The sequence below is a fragment of the Tenrec ecaudatus genome, chromosome 10 (genome assembly GCF_050624435.1).
Source record: "Tenrec ecaudatus isolate mTenEca1 chromosome 10, mTenEca1.hap1, whole genome shotgun sequence".
Taxonomy (NCBI): Eukaryota; Metazoa; Chordata; class Mammalia; order Afrosoricida; family Tenrecidae; genus Tenrec; species Tenrec ecaudatus.
The window spans coordinates 136,060,183-136,080,404 of record NC_134539.1 but is presented as its reverse complement, the minus strand read 5'-3'; the positions used below and the strand labels follow the sequence as shown (position 1 = coordinate 136,080,404).

General features: G+C 45.9%; 1 protein-coding gene across 2 annotated transcripts; it reads left to right on the top strand.

Moving 5' to 3' along the window:
* Positions 1-1,190: 1,190 nt before the first annotated feature.
* SMARCE1 (SWI/SNF related BAF chromatin remodeling complex subunit E1) lies at positions 1,191-19,171 on the top strand. Of its 2 annotated transcripts, none has more exons than XM_075561796.1 (11): positions 1,191-1,344; positions 3,351-3,403; positions 3,580-3,623; positions 6,503-6,607; positions 10,682-10,762; positions 11,399-11,530; positions 11,759-11,930; positions 14,138-14,310; positions 15,348-15,449; positions 16,638-16,848; positions 18,938-19,171. In XM_075561796.1, the coding sequence occupies exons 2-11, from the start codon at positions 3,397-3,399 to the stop codon at positions 19,144-19,146; spliced, it is 1,236 nt and encodes a 411-aa protein (XP_075417911.1). In that variant the 5' UTR covers positions 1,191-1,344; positions 3,351-3,396; the 3' UTR covers positions 19,147-19,171. The 2 variants fall into 2 exon arrangements, with proteins under 2 accessions (XP_075417911.1, XP_075417910.1); XM_075561795.1 differs by lacking the exon at positions 1,191-1,344 and adding an exon at positions 1,348-1,481.
* Positions 19,172-20,222: the final 1,051 nt, after the last annotated feature.

Sequence of the window (20,222 nt, the reverse complement as noted above, 5' to 3'; positions counted from 1 at the left end):
TGTTGTTAAGTGCCATGGAGTCGGTTCCGACCCACAGCAAAAACGGAAGGAAACACTGTACGGTCCTGTAGCATCCTCACAGTTGTTCTATGCTTGAGCACCTTGTTGCAGCCAGTGTCTATCCATCACCTGAGGGCCCTCTCTACCCAAGCCCTTTAACTTTCCCCAGCAAGGGTCTGGTCTCTCCTAACAACATGTTCAAAGAGTAAATTAGCATAGTTTTAGTCTTGTAGGTGTATTCATACATGTACACAAACAAAAAAATGTTTCTGTTGTTATAACTATAACTAAAAACCAAACTCCCTGCCATCAAGTTGATTCTGATTCACAGTGAACCTACAGGACAGAACCGAACACTGCCTGATCCAACACCATCCTCACCATTTTTCTGATGCTTGAGCCTATTATTGCAGCTAAGGTGTCGATCCACCTGCTTAAGGGTCTCCCTCTTTTTCATGATGCCCTTCTCCAGGGACTGGTCGCTCCTGACAACACGTCCAAAGTATGTAAGACAAAGTCTCCCAATCCTTGCCTCTAAGGAGCACTTCTTCCAAAACAAATCGATTTGTCTTTTTAGCAGTCTATGGTACTTTCAATATTCTTCTCCGGCACAATTCAAATGTACCGATGGGGATAATTTTATTCAAAATCATGCATTTCGACAAAATAATAATCATTTCTAAATTATCAAGGGTTCCTGAGGGAGGGAAGAGTGGGGAGGGAGGGTGTAAAAATGAGGAGCTGATACCCAGGGCTCAAGTAGAAAGCAAATGTTCTGAGAATGATGATGGCAACAAATGTACACATGCGCTTGACACAATGGATGGATGTATGGATTGCGATAAGAATTGTACGAGCCCCCCCCCAAAAAAATTGATTTTTTTAAAGCATGCATTTCTGCTGAAACACAGCACAAATAGACAATCATTTTACGTTCAACCGGGACAGTCTTCACTTCGCCACACCTACCTCAATCCCCCAGTGACACCAGAGGCTCCGGGCCCTCCACCCTACCTCGACGCCCGGCGCCCAGGAGCTATCGACCCGGCAGATGGAAGACAGACCTGTTTCTCACCACGTGCTCGCCGGCTTCCCTCCACCCAGCGTGCTGCGTCCCCGGCGTCGCTACGTGCTGACGCCCGCACGCTGGCCCCTCCCCGCCGCGAACACCGGCTCTCCCGGCGTGCGTCGCCGCCGCTCTTTCAGAAATGGCGAATCGGCGCCTGCCGGAGAAAGTACCCAACTTGGAGACGTCTTAAGGAATTAAAAGGATGTTAAGAAAAATCTTGGATTATACCCAGCACGACCCTAGCCTCGTTGGAAGTCGTATTTCTCTAAGGCAGAGTAAGTGAAGTCTGTCAACAAATTTAGAGGAAATGTCGAAAGTGCCAGTGCGGACGCTCGGGGCGCGAGGGGCGGGGCCTGCACGGGACAAAGGGAAGCGGAGTTGGAGCTGCTGCGGGCGCTCTGTTGGCCCGCCGGTGAGTGCTTTCCGTAGGGCCCGAGCGGTCTGGGGGGGGCGGCAGGTTGCGGAGTCCCCGTGTGACGGGACCCCGGCTCCCCGAGGGTGACTGGCGTTTCGGCTTGGCTGCGGAGCCAGTGCCGGGGGCCGGTTGCGGCCTTTCTGAGGCCTAGCGGGGTGAGCGCTGGGACCTGGCGGCGGCGGCAAGGTCTGCCCCCTCCAGGCGCCCTCCAGATTTCCTTGGAGCACCTATGCCTGCGCCCCCTCTTTAGCTGCGTTGCCGGTTAAATGCCTTCTCAGAAAAAAAACAAACAAGGAAAGTACATCACAGGAAGTGCATCACGCGGTCGTTAACTGGGTGCTTGGAGTCAGTGCGAGCCAATGCTCAGGGAGAGCGTGTCCTGGTTTTGAAATCCAGCTCGAGTGCTCCCCGGCGGTGTGCCTTTTGACGATGGACCCAGACTCCTGTTTATTTTTTTCAATCTGAGAAACAGAAGTGGCAGTGCACCCCTTGTAAGGGAGGGGTAGCTATTAAACGAGATAGTACAGTTAGAATAAGCTGAACCGGTGCCATGCGCTAGGAATGGCTCTGGTGTGGACAACAGTACCAGCCCCCTCCTTTACTGTGTCACCAGGGGGTTCCGTAACTGCAAACAGTTAACACTAACGTGATTGTAGGCCGGAGCTTGCTGCAGTTGCCATTAAGCTCAGCACCGCGGGGCCCACTGCATGTTAACAGCTCCCTGAATGATCAGGAAGGCATTGAGAGCAGACCCATTGGTTTCCGTCTGTTCATTAAGGAAAGATGGTCCATTGGTGAAGAAGTGATTTCTAGCCACACTAGGCCTCTCACTCTGTGGAATCCCCCCAACTGCAAAAGAGGACTCAAAAATCACGTTTGTTTCACATAATGTTTGCATCAAAATGCAGCAGTGGGCATAGACATTTATTTGCCCCTTTTTTTGCTTCTAAAGTGAATTTTTAGGCGTCTCTGATGTGCATTGCAGTAGGTTGCGAGCTGGTTAAAGGCTGGCACAGGTTATTCATAATTGAGCCAGGCACTCTCTCGGACTGCAGTGCTCGAGAAGGTTCCTGTGCCCAAGCAGCGCATGATCTAGTCCTAGTGATGGGGGAAAGATAAGATGGTCAACAGCCTCATAACGTCGTTAACAGTGCACTGCCATCAAGTCGGTCCTGACTCAGAGACCCCATCATACATTTCTATAAACTAGGAATGCAGATGAGGACACAGTAACTACCCAGGAAAGCTCCACTGGGGGAATAAATGTTGAAACAGCTGCTGAAGGTATGCATGAGAATTTCTAGGTCAACTCTCAAGTTTTGGTCCCAGTAGTCAGGAAGCTCTCTGGCACAATAAGATCGTGTTCATGCCCATCATAGCCGTTACCTTTTGCTCCGCCTCCAGGAGTGAAAGGCTGTGTAATTTTAATAGACGTTGTTGCCCTTAGAAGCTAAGGGTGAGCGGCCAAGCAGAAAGCTGTCAGTATCTAGTAGACTTCATTGGGGGTGGACCCTGATAGTGTTATCATGTTATCATGTTCTATTACCATTAACTTTTCATCAGTCAGATTAAATGTTTACAGGAAGTCTGCAGAAGGGGGAGTGGGGGTCAGTGTCAAAAGAAAACGCGTGAAGGAACCTCGTTTAATACACCCGACGGGTTCTTCAGTCATGTAACTGATCAACCATGTGATCTACAATAGCTAGTAAAAATAACACGCAAAGGGTTTGATTACCTGAAGTTCATGTGAACTAATTTTACTCAGAAATACCAATTAAACTACCCTGTTGAGGAAGACATTCTCTGAATGCTTGCTGAGTTTTGATTCTCTTTTTTTTCTTTTTTCCTTTTTTCCCCCCTTTTTAGTGTCTCAGATTCATTCTTAAGGAACTGAGAACTTAAATCTTCCAAAATGTCAAGTAAGTTTCATTTTTATACTTATCGATCTATGTTAATAAGAGACTAATGCCCTAGCAAATGGGAATTCCAAAATACGCTCATTTTTTTTTTCTTCAAAGCAGGACCATTGGTAGTTTTGTTGCATAGTATTATATCTCAGTTGTTTACAAGAAGTTATTTATTTTCTTTCAAACAGAAAGACCATCTTATGCCCCACCTCCCACCCCAGCTCCTGCAACAGTAAGTTTTAATTTTCTTGTTAATGTAATAGCCGAGTCTGGCCTTGATACAAAAACCCAGATGTCTTCCAGTGACAGTCACTCAATCCACACAATATGGGAAAGTCAGCTAAAAACGCCACCTTCTGACTAAATAAAATTGCTCTCTGCATCTCACCTAGAACAGCCCCAGCACACACACACGCTGCTGAGATTCCAGTCTAAGTGACAAGCTTCACACTGCTCTCTTCCTCTTTGTGACTCTTATCGAGTTTTTATTGAGTGAATGCTCATTCTGGCTTTTTTTAACCTTCTATTAAAACCCAACCTTCAATGGTTACATTTCCGTCTCCTTTTTTGTCAATATATAATTTTCATTTTAAATCCAGCAATAATTTCTACAATAACACTCACTGTCGATCTTTATTTTCAAGCTGTTCAAGTAAAGATTTTTATCTGTGGGTCATACCTTGCCTTTGGATTTCATTCTCTAATATTTAGTTTTAAGTCTGAGAATGGATATACTTTAGATTGTCTATAAAGAATAGTTGTGAACTCATTTGTTGTTGTTTTTCAACCAGCAAGCTCTGGCCCAGCTTGGTCAGCATGTAAAATAATAGTCGAGTCCACCAAACAGATAAGGATAGCTGTGGGTTCCTCGTTGTTTTTTAAACAAACACTTAACATTGTCCGTGTCCGACAAAACCAGGTTTTTGACAGCTGTTAGCTTCCTTCCACCTCCCCTGTCACCCAAATTTCAGGCTAGTCTACTTTTCTCTACTACTTAGGTGCTTGTGTAATCTCTTCACTCAGTGACTTCTTTTGTTTACTAACCCTCAGCTGTGTGTTTGTAGTTATTGTTTATCAGCAACTTGGTTTCCCTCCCTATGATGCTTGTTATGAAGAGATACTCTTGTCGTATGTTCTCCGTCCATGTTCTATTACACACGGTCTCTAAACTTTCTTCCAGTACATCTGGAAGTTTGGTGTTGGGTTGGTTTCCTTCCTAAGTGAAAGGACATTTCTTCTGACCATCCCCTGGCACTCTGCTAGTGTCGCGACAGGAGGGGTGGAGCAGTTGACAGCGCTGACCTCCGCGCTGATCATGTACTTCAGTCTGGGAAACGGCAGAATTGTGATGTTTCCGTTTTCCTTTACTGTTTTTTCAGTTCCCTCACTTTTCTTACATTATTGCCTCGTATTGTTGAACAGTGATTTTTTTTAATTGTATTACAACCTTCTAAGGTGTCAGTTTGATGCAGATACTACTTCCTTGACACAGTGTGGGATGTCTTAGGACAAGCTTGACGTTTTGAGATTAAAATAGCTCAAAAACCAAGTGTGTCCCCCTTATGACTTCTTAGCTAACGAAATAGATTTCTAATTTGTTTTTATTTTTGCCCGCCCTTAGTCATATTATTGTATCATTATAATTTCACATTGACACACAAAATCCAGAAGACTAGGGATTGATTAGGATGTGCGACAGATAGCTATGAAATGAGTTATTCGCTCCTTCCATTTTTATTCCCATTCTACCATCACCACTACTCCCTCCACCATCACCACTACCACTCAAACGTATCACTACAAGAAATCTATATTTCTTTTGTGCCTTTGATAGTTCATCTGTGTTTTGCATACTAAATATGCTTAATTTGCGTCTTCGCCTATATAGACTAGAAATTGGTCAGTCGTCTCTTTTCTCCTAAAGACTATTGAATGCAATACCTGCTTGAATGCCTGCTTTCGGGACACTAAGGATTTGTGCAACAGCATGTTTTCGAAACTCGCGTTAATTTCTTAACAGCCACTGCATAGCGGGGATGTGTTGTTGAGCGTATATCACATTATACAATTCAGCACTGACACTGTTAATTGCATGTTAACATGAAATGACTGCCACTTGTTTTAATTGTGTTTCACTGGGTACAACGTCCTACTTTTGGCCTCTCTTTGCTACATTCCTTTTACACATTGTGCCTTGGTTCTCATGAACATTGGAGGTCACTGTCGTAACCCCGAGGGCACTGTACTGTCAGAGCCCGTCTGTGTTCATATCCACACTTAATTCACAAAGCCCGGTTGTGGTGTGAGAGGGTGACCAGGAGACTAGATGGGAAAGGAAAGCTCAAGTGTCAACTCGGAAAGTGGGCTAAAGTCAGACCATGTTCGTGATGGACCTGTGGACCGTGGATCGAAGAAGATGGAAGAGAGAAGCCTGTGAAATACTGACTGGGTCAGAAAGATCAGGCTTCCACCCCAGAATGAAACCCATGCATTTCTTACAAGTCTGTGTTTTGAAATCATGTATGTGACACTCATTGACTCTGACATACGTTCTTTTCTATTGGCAACGTCTGGCTTCCTGATTGGAGTCTCTCATTCCTCACCTTATATAAAATGACCTAAGACGGTCTTGGAGCAGATCCATTTCTTGTTTTTGTTTTCAGTAGATGATTACTTTGGTGACATCTACAGAACATCAAATGAATCATGTTGTTTTGCATGTAAGGTGTTTCAGACTCGTAGTTTATCCCATTTCAAGCCTTCCTATCTTGGTGGTCATATGTCACTGGATGGTTATATCATGCTGTGAATCATAAAGTAATCCTGAATGTTTAAGACACTTCAGTGTATTGCTTAGCCCAGAGCGCAAGCCACATGCAGTCACATGCGCACAAACACTCCTCCCCCTGCAAAAAAAAACAAAACGCCAGATTTCTCAAGGAAAGAAAATGTTAATTTTCTCAATAAAAGAAGGAAACAATGAAAACACCTCATTGCTTGTTTAAGTTCAGGTTGCTTTTGCATGCCATATGCAGATCATTTTTCATTTGTGTGTTTTCCTCGTTTGAGCTCATTTCTCATTCGTGTTTTTGTCTCATTTGTTTCCATCAGCAAATGCCCAGCACACCAGGGTTTGTGGGATACAATCCATACAGTCACCTCGCCTACAACAACTACAGGCTGGGAGGGAACCCGGGCACCAACAGCCGGGTCACGGTAGGAGAATCAACTATTAACGGCATCCGGCAGACAACTGGAGTTGGCTAGAAATGGCTTCAGAGTTAGGTCCTTCGGAATCATAAGTACAGCCATTAAATTTCTTTGATCTGGCATTTCAGCTATTTCAAACATTTGTTGTACGAGCTTATGTGGCAGAGAAAATGTATACCACCTGGATACCATATGTGGAATAAAAGAAAAATGTGCTCTGTTTGGTGGTCGATAGGAATAAAGTCTTGGGCATTTTATTTATTCTATATATAGAGAGAGCTAGGGTTTCTTTTTTTAGATAATTTTCTTAGACATGAAGATGATCTAAAGTGATAATAGGTTAACGAACTCAGTTGCTTAATATATGCTGAGCCTATGGACCTGACTTTCAGGGCTGGAATGCTTTCAACAGACCTACCAGAAGATTCCATCTCGTAACTATTCATGGTTTGGATTTAATAGTTGATCTGAGATTAATTTCTCACCAATGAAAACAAAAAGGATTCTTATGTCAGTATTTCAGGATGAAATTTGTTTGACCTACCAGACCAGATATGTACAAGAAGTGTGTTTCTCATCTGTAGGAGAAAGTATCTAATTTCTGAACCTTCTGGTATGTCAACCCTAGGGATCGAAATTGAATGATATCCTTGAACCTAAAGCAAAATAACCTACATGCATTGGAATGTGATATTGGTGGGAATGCAAGCAACCCCGAATTGCTGTGAATTTGTTTAATGCCTGGTTTCCATTTGCTGTATTCATGGATCAGAAGTTCCTTCAATTAATGTCACTGCACAGAAGCCCTCTGACCCCGTAGTCCTGCTAGAGCAGGAAGCGTGTGACTATCTCAAACTCGGTGTCTGTGTTGGAAAGCGTAATGCTAGCTTGATGGTTCTGTTTGTCTAAATTTCTCGTTGTACCTGCATAAGTTGTACTTCTTAAGCATATCAAGGTCTGTGTGCCATGCATAGTTCATGGTATTGTAAAAGAATTTGGACAAAGTGTGTGTCCATGCATTTCACAATGCGTACAATTTCCTGTGCATCGGTACGTGTGTTTTCCTGACCTAGGTGTGCTATTTCACAAGTGTCGTGGGCAGCAAAGCTGTCGAATGACAAGAAATGTTTTGATTTTAACAAGGTGCAGATCTATTTTGGATCGTCATATTAATGCAGAAAATTATTCGTGGACAGTAAACTTGTAATAGCTCTGGCAGTCAGCTCTTGAGTGCCGGAATTAGCAGAGTGGCAGTGGAGGGCCAGCAGTACTATTGGCTTTGAGTGAGCATGTTGTTCTTAGCTTGGATGTACCGGGACGTTTCTGGTGATAAAGGTGAGGTCATCAAGTGGAGATGTGCTCGGAAAAAGAAAGGGCTTTGGGGTCCTGTACTCGGTCGACTCTTTTTCTCCCCTTTTCCTTCTTGGGGACACTGGAACCCACATTTGGGGTGGGTACCAGCTTCTCTCTGGACTAGGAGGGCTGGAAGGAATGGAAACGTGGTGTTCTGGTTTCCTGTGCATCCTTGTCCTCCCGGAGCCTCATTCAGGAACTCTCAAACTGCTGTTCAGACATGGAACACGAGGGCCTGAAAAATGGGAAGGTTTTTAGCCTGTTGCCTCTGGCTCCTGGAACCAACCTCACATTGCACGTTGGTGACGTTCCTCCGAGGTCTCTGAGTCGTTCTCTAAGAGAAGTGAGCGCGCTTTTTTACCTCTTTAATGTGCTGGACTTGGTTCTAGCTCATAGTGACCCTGCATATCCCAGGACTCATTTTTTTAATCAAATTTTAACCATTAGAAAAACAATTTACGGTGACCCTATTATATGCTACTATCGGTGTGGGGTTTTTCTTCCCCCTCTATTTGTGGGATTACCCTCAAGTCTTGACTGGGATCGACTTAAAGGGGTGATCCTGGGGAGTAGCTTTCTGTCGGTTAGAGAGAATACTGGGGTTCTCTGCTGGGAGACACCAAACACTGAAGCAGGCGAGTGTTTCCGTAGCTGTGATAGGAAATTTCGTTCTAATCAGTTCTTCATCCAGTGATGATTAGCATTCTTAAAGTACAAGATGTGAAAACAGATTGAGACTAGAAATGTTAAAAACAGCCTGTTTTTCTGTACTTGAGTAGAACTCCATTGCAGGGTGGGGGAGGGTCGCTTGCAAAGCTGAGAATTGGAAAGGAAATAACAAAATGAGCAGGTAAGATCAATCCCACAAAGTCATGGGCTTTATTAGCAGGAAAATCCTAGGACCGTGACGCAAGGTGAGCATAGTTTTAGCGGCATAATTGTGTTTTTTGAAAATTAGCAGCAGAAGAGTGGAAAGAGGGAGAGTTGTTGGTTGAGTCAGGCCTCTGTTCTTATTAAGAATCATCAGCACCACGAAGGAAAAAGGCAGGCTCCATCCAGCATTGCCCCCTGGGCCAATACTCAGGACCAGCCACTTCTCACGCCTCCATTGTCACTGACTGCTCAGTGTTATCACGTTACCACGTGATATGTAAGTGATTTGCATACCTTTCTCTCCATTATCATTAGGAAAAGTACTTTTTACCCCCCATAAAACAAAGAGCAAGTATTACTTTAATTTGGACCTTTTTTTTAAGTATTTTAAGTCATAATTAAAATTCCCTACTTATATTACTAGCAGTGCTCTGCCATCTTCAACTGTTGGCACAGCTGCATATTGACTTGTAAACCCACAGGGATATCCTGACAAACCCGCTGGGTACAAGTGACTGCTTTCTACGCAGCTCTCGGAGGCCGTGCCTAGGGTCGGCCTTGCGAGACTCCCTCCCCTCTGCACGAGCTCCCGCAGGGAGGACGCACACCCCAGTGCTTAGGGGCTGCTGGTAGCACTGCTGTGTCTGTGCCCGCGGCCCTCTCTCAGGCAGGCCCCGAGTCTGTCTGCAGGCCGGGATGAAGTGTGCTGAGAGTGCCCGAGAAAGGGCGTGGTGGCGCAGCGGGCATAAGGCTCCCAGCTGGAGCAGAGGACTCTGCTGGGGCTGAAGCTAGCACACTGCCCCTCTCCCCAGCCAAGGGGGCTGTACTGGTATTAGAGCTCTCCTGAGAATCCGAGGAGATGGGTGTGATCCCACCGGGCTTTTTCTTATTCTGAGCTCTTGACCAGATGAAGGTCACCTATGTGAAAATAAGACTGAGGCTTTCAGAAGTAGATAGACTCTGCTAACCTTGGAGTTAGCAGAAACCAGGAATCTAGTGTCTAGTTATTAGAGCAGAGGACTAAACATTTCTCTCATCTTTCTGTGTTCTTGCTCTTCCTTCCCCCCCCCCCCACACACACACATTTTTGCCACCTACTCCTCCGCTTCTGCCTGTCCTTTCTTGTATGTACCCCATCTTGTCTTTTTCATTTTTCCCTGGAGTCTTCAGAATACCAAATCATCCTAATGGAAGAGGGGCAGCTTTTATAAGACGTAAAACTTCTTCATCAAGCCCCAGACCTGCACTTCTTGATCTTCTCTAAGAAAACCGCTTGATGGGGACAGAAAATTTAAATAGAAATCACTTAGAATCAGCAGGGGCTTGGTTTGGTGTGCTCTTCGGTGTGGACCTGGAAGGCAGTTAGGCAGTTTTGTGTGTCGTTGATGGAGCGGTGCAGAGCCCCCTGCAGAGAGTGCATGTGCGAAGTGGTAAAGGAGTTTAGACTCCGGTGGGGGTTACGGGGTTGGGAGCCATCGAGTTAGTTCCATCTCAGCGACCAAAATGCCGCAGAGCCCACTGCGGGGCAGGTGATCAAGCCTGGACTGTGCGGAGAGACGTGAACTGAGGGTGCAGGGTGTGAGCCGGTTGCTGTTATCTTACTGTGTCATGTTTTATTCTTACAGCCAGGTTGTCGAAGCAGTGCAATAGACTGCTGAGTAAAACACTTAAAATGTATGTGTTTACAGTCGTTTCCTGTGATGTGAATGTTTCTGAATTTTCAGTGAGAGCTATTTTCAGTGGAGGAAATATAAGACTCTGTGTCCATGGAGGAGTACAAGAAAGAGACTCTCTCTTCAGGTGGCTGGTGAACTCCTGGCAACTGAATAATGAATGTGTTTAACTCTTTTGTAGGCATCCTCTGGCATTACGATTCCAAAACCCCCCAAGCCACCAGATAAGCCGCTGATGCCCTACATGAGGTACAGCAGAAAGGTAGGTGACCGGCGCCCACAGGACAGCGGACAGCTTGCTGTCTCTGCTGCCGGCTCTCCATCAGATACCAGACGTCCCGAGTCCGCTCTCCCTGCAGCTTCCCTGAAATGAACGTGTTGTCATTTTTTAGCCAGATTGGTCTGATTTCAAAATTCCAAGCTAAATCTACCAGGAAAATGATTAAGTAAATTGGGATAGAGGCTGGGAATCCTTATAACAGAAGGTTCTGTCACCAGTAATGTCTTGGAGAATATGAAATGGTCTGAGAAAATTAGCAAGTGAAAAAAGGAATACCAAATTTTACTTATTTATATATATATATATATTTCAAATCCTTTTAATAAAAATAAGCCCCTAGACAGTGGTTATCTCTGAGCAGTAAAAGTCTGATCATCTTTCTTTTCTTGCAATTCCTTAGGATTTTCCTAACTCTTTGGGGGAATAAAAAGGCAGCATTTGGATAGTTTGACCACTGAGACTGTGTGAATATATACGTGATAGTTGTGTACGTATTTGACATGACTTGCGGTATTTGAAGACCACTTGTATGCGCTTGTGAGCTCTCAGAGGCGTGTAGGAAGTACATTACTGGATTAACTTACCTCGAGTCTTCACTTCCACTCTTTTCTTTTCAAGGTCTGGGACCAAGTTAAGGCTTCCAACCCTGACCTAAAGCTGTGGGAGATCGGCAAGATTATTGGTGGCATGTGGCGAGATCTCACTGATGAGGAAAAGCAAGAGTATTTAAACGAGTACGAGGCGGAAAAGGTAGGGGGGGCGCGGTCCTCGCGTTGGCCCATTATTCCGAAAGGAAACTCACGTTGACCAGAAAGCTGAGCCCGGACACAGGCTCCATGCGCCTTGGTCAAGGCAGTTCATTTCTCTCCACGTCCTGCTCGGTAACGAGAGAGGATCATCACAGCTTTCATCACGTGTGTCTCGATACTCGTACGAACTGATGTTAAACTAAGAACCTGGGCCTCGTTTGCATTTCAGATCGAGTACAATGAATCTATGAAGGCCTACCATAACTCCCCCGCGTACCTGGCGTACATCAATGCAAAGAGCCGTGCAGAGGCCGCTCTAGAGGAGGAGAGCCGGCAGAGACAGTCTCGCATGGAGAAAGGAGAGCCTTACATGAGCATTCAGCCTGCCGAAGACCCCGATGGTAAAAGCAAAAATGAGAAAAGTGGAGTTGTGTTTATGTTTGCGCGGAATATTTGGTGTCCGTGTGTTTCTTTTGCTCTGGGGTTGAAAGAGAGAAGCCACGTGGCCTTGGAGTGTCTTGATTCACGGTTTTGAGAAGATGGGTCTGTCAAGAACGCAGACTGCCCCCCCCCCTTGCCCCGGAGAGCAAAGAGCATGTGTTGTTAATGAAATTCACTATGCTCGGAACGCAGGCGCTGTTACTAAGGCATAGTCAGGATTTTGTGCTTTTAAAAAGCTAAACATGTTCTGACTCTGTCGTAGTTTCTTACTGGGTCCCTACACTTGCTGAATTAGGACTCTTAAGGAGGAAGTTACTGAGTGAATAAAAGTATTATGAAATTTCCTTTGGAGTTAATTCAGAAACCCGACTAAAGTGTATAAGTGTCACTCATAACCACTTGTGGGTGCGCACACACAGTCTACACACCTACACATAGTGAGAGGACTTCAAAACGTTTGTGGAAATGGAATTTGAAGTCTTGGACTATTTCCAGCCAGTTTTTGAAGCCCCTGGCCTCTGCAGCCGCAGAGAGATTGGGCCCCTGCTCCTCGGAAGGAGCCTCTGAGCATGCCCACCTGCATACCTGGCGTGCCCTACTTTGGGCTTGCCCGCAGAACTGAAGAGAAGGAGCAAGGCCTGAGCGGTGGAAATACGCTGCAAGCCAAGAGAGGGCAGCAACTCCACAAGCCCAACAGCTGCTGCTCATAGCTATTAAACGAACTTCCCCCACCCCCGGAGAGACTTTTCATGAAGACAGCTGGTAAGTGGGTAACGAGAAAGATATAAGGAGAAAAAATCCAAACACAGTCTGAATTGCTCTATCCCCCCTACCAGTCGCCAGCCTGGGGCCTTCTGTGTGAGAGAGAGGGGCAAAGGACAACAAAGATGGCCTGGGGAGATGGAGGTAGCATGAGTGCACGCTATGTAACCTCAACTCGGATGTGAGGACACTTCTGAAAGGTCAAAGACATCCTCTTTTAAGTTTCCTTAATAGAATTCTATGAGTATATATATACCCTAAAGCAGCGGCTCTCCACCTTCCTCATGCCACGACCCTTTCATACAGCTCCTCCTGTGGTGGGGGGTATGAATCGGGCGACCCCTGTGAAAGGGTCAACACCCACCCACCCCGGGGCCGCGACCCACAGGTTGAGAACCGCTGCCCTCAAGCTACTTAAAAGGAAGCAAGGTCATGTGCACAACAGTTTACAGCTGCCCTCGTGGTGGTGATGAGATTTAGAAATTTAATAAATGCCAAATAATTTGGGAGGTGCTGGTGATGGCATCGCAGCACAGTGTGACGCAGGGCTGCCGAGAGTGGTGTCTTCTCGGAGGGTCACCAGGAGGAGGGGGCAGGGTGGCACCTAGAGGGGCACTTTTGTCTGGCTATTGCTTAAGAGAGAGGTTCTTTTAAGTCCGTGTAAAGAAAAGTATAAAATATCAGATACTTCAAAAACTGACAACGATGATAAAGCAAAGACTGAGGTGAACTGCTAATGTATAGCCGTTAGAATTAGGCACACAAAACAGACCCCCATTTGCAAAACTTTGATGTAAGGAAGCATACGTAAATTGACAGAAAAGGAATTTGGAATCAAACGTCGTTTTTTACCCCCATAGCATAACTCCGGGGCCGTACTGGAGTTTGCAATCTGCTGGATGCAAATGCTGCTGAAAACAGTCCTGCTGGAGGAATACTCGAGCAACAGTGATAGATTAATTTTGCAAATGAGCTTTGTCATTGCTTCCATACTGAGCTGCCGCAGTGACAAAGGCCCCACTGAGTTCATATTGCCCATTCAGGGCCTTACGGTATTGCCAGGAGGGAACATTTGGCAAAATCCAACCTAGTGCTGTCCCTACGCCTTTGTATCCATTCACAAGGCGAAGACATGAGGCTGTTTCATTTGTGTTTCAGCCCAGACCTCCTCAGACACAGCATCACTGGATGATTGGGGGCGAGGTGGGGGGTAGTATCCTGGCCCGTGGGCACAGTGTGAGTTTATCAAAGGACTTGTGGGTGGCTTGGATCACGTGAGAGCCCGTGGTGTCCCGGAGGCCAGCAGGAGCAGCTGCTGCCCAGCACTACACGGGCACGTTGTTACACTCACTCCCCTGTGATGCTAATTGCTGACCTGATTTCCAGAACATCTTGTTGATTGCAGATTATGATGATGGCTTTTCAATGAAGCACACAGCCACCGCCCGTTTCCAGAGAAACCACCGCCTCATCAGTGAGATCCTTAGTGAGAGCGTGGTGCCAGACGTCCGCTCGGTTGTCACGACGGCTAGAATGCAGGTCCTCAAACGACAGGTCCAGTCCTTAATGGTTCATCAGGTAACGTCACAATGTGTTTCTTGTCGAATTGGGGCTAAGCTGCAGGTCCCAGGTGACCTGATTCCATCCCGTGCGTGCATGTACTTGTTCAGTTATTTCTGTGTTCAACCCAACCCGTTCCTGATTCAGAGAAAAGGTTTAAGGGAGTGTACCTTCCCCGGGGATTGTAAGACTCCAATATACACTCTTCAGACCTGGAACTGAAACCCGCTCCTAGGGGTCACCTTTCAGCCAAGCAAGCAACAGCCAGGAGGAGCCCACTCCTCCGATGAGGCCCCCGCATGAGGCCGGAGAGCAAAGCTCTGAAGGCAGGATGGGGCAGGCAAGGGGAGCCCAACGGGGAGAGGGCTTGGTCATGAAGGAATTGCACCTAATGACAAAGTAAAAAAGTTTCGGTGGTTGGATAAGAAACTAATTTGCTTCAAAAACTTTCTCTCAGACATATGTATATAAATTGGAATATGAAACTATCTGCCATCGAGTCAGCTTTGACTCGCAGCAACCCTGTCGGACACGGGAGAAGTGCCGCTCTGGGCGTGAGACTGACTGCATGAGCAGGGAGCCCCGTCTGTCTTGCAGTTGAATGGAGACAGGGGGGGGGTGTGTGTTTTGAGGTTTCCTGTCCACGTACACGGCTTTGCGGCTTTTTCCCACGCCTGAAACCGTATTCTTTAACCTATACTAGCCCTTCACTCGACCCTGCATTTTCCAATTACGCATCTTAGCTCGACACATTGCAGAGTAAATTAAATCAATGACAGTGTTTGTTACCTACTGAGGGGCTTCAATTTGTGGAAAACCTTTTTAAATCTAATAGTTTTTAAATTTCATCTTTCCATGAACTTTATAAACCCCCCTCATACATGTTTGCTAAACTTAAAAGGTTGAGAGGGGAGAAGAGAGAATCGCTGAAAGTGAGTTTTGTTCTGCACCGACACCTCTGACACCTTCCCCAAGAAATGTTTTTGCAGCGCTGCGAGGAAGGATGGCCCACAAACCGTCGCGTTTGGAGAGTGACTGTGTGTCCTCTTTTCCAGCGGAAGCTGGAAGCTGAGCTGCTTCACATAGAGGAGCGGCACCAGGAAAAGAGGAGGAAGTTCCTGGAAAGCACAGACGCCTTCAACGACGAGCTGAGAAGGGTATCAGTCTGACACGTGCCGACTCCGCCACTGTGCACTCATTCCTTCCTCTCTTTCACCACAGCAGTATTCTTATTAAACGGGGTTAGCTTGGCGACAGCCCCTAAGGGATTTTTCCCAGTCTTTGATTTATAAATTTTTCCCTTTTTTTTGGGGGGGGGGCGGCGTTGACACACCACGTCCACACGTGCACTAGTCCTATAGACTGTAGCCCTCAGAGGGTTTTTAACTCCCCATGTAGTTGGCAGTTTTCATTTCATTGAGATGTATTCGTCAGCTGTCTGTGAGACAAAATTCACAGCTCACACAGTATCAAAGCCAGTAAATGTAGAGTCTGTTACCCTGAGTATGTGAAGCAAGCGCGCGCGCACGCGAGGGCGTCATAAAGGTTGTGCAAGAATTAAATGAAAAGATATAGAATTTTCCCACAAACCTTTTAAAGCCCCATCATAGCCCCACAGAAGTGGGATAAGGAAGGGATGATTCACCCAGGACGACTCGCACATCATTCCTCTAGTTCCTGAATGCTTCCTCTCCCCCCACCACTACCATGACCCAGTGCTACCAGAGAACACACAGTGGTACAGACAAGCGCTCTCGACACATGGAATTCAGGACAGATAAACCCCTCAGGAACAGTAGTGGGAGTAGAGGGAGGGGGGAGGGTCAGGAAGGGGGACCCATCACAAGATTGAATATATAGCCCCCCCTCCCCAAAGGGATGAATAACAGAAATGTGGGTGAAGGGAGACAATGGGCAGTGTAAGATATGAAACAAGAATAACAGTGTTTAATTGATCAAGGAAATACACGGGTGGGGGAGAGGGGAATAAAGAACTGATACCAAGGGTTGAAGTAATGTTTTGGAAATAATGGCAACATGTGTACAAATGTGCTTGATACAACTGATGTCTGGGATGCTGTGATAAAAACAAATAAAGCCCATCATGTAGCTCAGTATTTTCAACATGGCTTCACCGGTACCTATGTTATTCCATGGCTGCAGGGCCACTAGCTGCCGCTCCTCCTGACACTCAGACACTTAGGGCCACAGTTTCTCACCCCCTTGCAGACACACACACACACAGACACCACATGTTTGTGGGCAAGAAACACCATTCTGGGCACCACTTCTCTGGTCCCAGGAGGCTAAGCTCGTCAACGGGGGTTGTTGTTTCTGACTTCCAGCTGTGCGGTTTGAAGGTAGAAGTGGACATGGAAAAAATCGCCGCCGAGATTGCGCAGGCAGAGGAGCAGGCCCGCAAGAGGCAGGAGGAAAGGGAGAAAGAGGCAGCAGAGCAGGTGGAGCGCAGCCAGAGCAGTGCCGTCCCTGAGGAAGAGCACGCAGCAAGTAAGGCGGAAGAAAAGAAGGAAGATGACAGCGGGCCGATGGAGACAGGTAACCTCCCTCCTGACCTCAGTCCATGTTGCAGCTGCTCGCGGCCCTTTTTGTGTGCATTTTTTCTTTCTAAATACTCTGTAGAGGTCGCTTTCTGAACCTTGCCTCTTGAACTAGTCTTCCGATGACCTTCCCACCTGTTTCTAGATTTCAACCTATGAAAACAAATGGAGGTGTCAGTGTGAAATTGGTGTGGTGTGGTCTGGTCTGGCTTTTTAAGACATGGGTTTTGTGCAGAATGATTCGTGTCACTTTCTACTTGGAGAATGTAACAATGTAATGATGGATCTGATGCGATACTGCCTCACTGCCTGCTGGCACTACTAGACTTCTGGATGAGTTACCGAATCTGTTTCCCCCCTTAGTAGTCTAGTACCTGCCTCCAAGAGTGAGGAATTGCAAAGGGTGAATAAGAACATGTGGCTGGAGCGGGGAGGGAGGGAGAAAAAAAACGAGGAGCTGATAGCAAGGGCTCAAGCAGAAAGCAGATGTTTGAGAATGATGAGGGCAACAAATGTACAGGTGTGCTGGACACGGTGGATGGCTGTGTGGATTGTAAGAAAGAAAGAAGATGTGTGGCAAGCATTGAGCACGGGCTTGGCGCAGTACTGCACACCGAGTGTGTTCATCTTAGTTTCTAATGTGAATTAACCAAGACGTGGTCATTGCGCTTAAGCTGGTCATCTCTGATGGCCTAGAAGAAGATGTGACGAAGTAGAATTTCCAGCTCAGTTAGCGCCACGCTTGGTTTTGTACGTAGGGTCTAAAGCTCGTTTTGAACTGGAACAAGAAAACTGAGACATGCAACAGACCCACAAAGTCTGCGATACTTACTGTCTGGCCTTTTACAGAAGGTTTGCCTACCTCTGTCTAGAAAAGTTCTTAATTCCATATACTGATTTTCCTGATGGAAAGGTTCCCTCGAAGCAAAAAATTGCACATGTGAAATTGGCACAAAGCATGAGTCAAACCAATCATTACTTGGAATGTTGAGATCTTGACTTGTAGCAATCTTTGCCCAGCCAGGACATAGTGTGGACAGGAGGAAACTACAAGTGATCCTGGAAACACCGCCACGTCTCTGCTGGGCCGTCACTACCGTAAGGGGGGTTGGAGTGGGAACAGCTGTCGTATTCTATATTCAAGTGACACCTTCACATTTGACATCTGAAAGCCTTGCAGGGAAGGTAGGCGAGAACTACCAGATAGTTCTGCAGAATTGAGTTCAGCAGATTGGCGTTTCCGATAGTCAGATTTTAAGTTTCACTACCTTAGTCTGCCTGTTTTGTAGGAACATGTTTCTTAGCTTAACAGCTTTGGATCATGAGCACGTGTTTGTGGTTAAAGCAAGAGTGAGAATTAGGCTTGAAGATCTTTGCTCGTTTTGCTCATTGGCAGCACTTGGTCCTTTGTCTGCTCATCATGGTGTGCTTGAGTTGTTTTTGAGGGCTTGATGGCTTCTTGGAGAGGTGCTCAAATTTTTATCCTTACAACTAATTGAAAGTTTTTGTTTATGACTTAAAACAAGGACCTGTCCTCTTAATTTCTTACAGGAAAGAGCATAGCTTGCCTTTTAAACAAAGTATCTAAAACAGCAACCTCGTAGTCTCTCTATACCTGCCTTCTCACTTGTTTAATCCAGAGAATTCTAGAAAGAAAATGCAAATCGTGTGAGTAATAGGAACATTTCTGGTAGCAACCTGTACCAAAGAGTGAGGTGAAATTAGTGCCATTAATGTTAATATACTGTATTTTATTTCACCCAATATGTCCAAAATAATACCATTTCAACCTGGAATGAACTGTTTAATTATTTCTCATTTAATAAATTGTTGAGATAACCAGCATTCTTTTTGAAATATGGTATCTTCAAAATTTAGCATGTTTTCTACTTAAAGCACATCTCAATTTGGAATCCAAATTTTCTGCCAAAAGACTTGGTCTGTGTGTAGATTTCATGAAACGGACCAGTAAAAAGTAGCTTTACATGCCCTGCGTGATCGCAGACATGCCTAGAAGAGCCTCGTCACTCGCTGGCTGCCTGGGTGCACGTGGTCTCAGAGCTGATGTGACAGATGTGTGCTTTCAGAGGAGCCCCACCCGGAGGAGCCCCCAGAAGGCCAGCAGAACGGGGAGGCAGGCTCGTCGACCCCCGAGGACAAGGAGAGCGGGCAGGAGGGCGTTGACAGCCTGGCAGAGGAGGGGACCAGTGACAGTAACACCGGCTCGGAGAGCAACAGCGCGACCGTGGAGGAGCCCTCAACAGAGCCCGCACCTGAAGATGAGAAAAAAGAATAAAGGTTGCCTGGTTCTGTGTTTCTAACACCTTGTGTTAAGGAAACGATGCTTTTTTTTAGTGTCCCAATTTTAATGGTGTTACGTGGTTTGTGCATTGATTTTCTTCTTACCAGTATCATACCACCAAAGGCTTTGAGACCGTTTAGCACCGTGGGCCTACTGGCGCGGTCACCCTTCTCAGGCGGATGTGAAGATGGAGCGGTTCTCGGGGTTGGGTTCCTGCCCTCAGCTGCTGAAAACCTTGGGGGGTTATTTAGCTTAGTCGGGAAAACGCGCCCCCCTTCAGAGAATTCTCCTTCGAAGCTGCAGAAGCTCCTCTTGCAACTGCCTTCTTGTGACCTCTCGGGTGCTCACCAAAGCCATAGCTTTAAACATCTTCTCAAAGTCCCCTCTGCAGTTTACTTCTGGAAATTGTAACCATGTTTGAGTGTGTGTATTTGTTCACGCACCTTTTTTTACTTTTAATCAAAATCTCAGATACCAAGAGTCGTGTTAAGGAGTCGATTGCAGTCTTTGACTGTACTTGGATGGATTGGCCCAGAAGTGGCCGCTGTGTCCGTATTTAGAATAGTGACTACAAGACAGTGGACACAGCACGCAGATGGACATCACACTCTGTTATAAGTAATATTGAGTATGTGCCAGTAGATGTACCCTTTTTCCCATGCCCCACCCCATTCCCCAATGTGTCCTTATTGTAAAAAAATATATATACTTTTTTTTTAACCAAGTTTTCCAAAGACAAAGTATATCTCAAACCTAAAGGACTGGGATATTCTTGTAACAGAGTCAGTAACTTCAAAATGATTAGCCCACTCCTGGAGGGAAAACAGCTGGGAACTAAGTTGGTCCACTTAAAATTGTTTTATAATCAAAACATTCAAAACCTCAAGGCTCAGGATCCCAGAGATCAGAGCTACCTTTTTGATAAACTCGTAGTTAAAGTCTTGGAGACTAGAAGCAAAATAGTTTCTCACATGTATGCTTCACAAACTAGGATAGATTTTTACTCAATAGTGGTATATCTATTGGTATATGTTTCTTAAAAGGTCCAACTGTGATAATAAAAAAATGAA

Coding starts and splice junctions, on each gene's coding strand:
- SMARCE1 (XM_075561796.1), top strand. Junction 6,608..10,681: donor GCACCAACAGCCGGGTCACG/GTAGGAGAATCA, acceptor ACTCTTTTGTAG/GCATCCTCTGGCATTACGAT. Junction 10,763..11,398: donor ACATGAGGTACAGCAGAAAG/GTAGGTGACCGG, acceptor TTTCTTTTCAAG/GTCTGGGACCAAGTTAAGGC.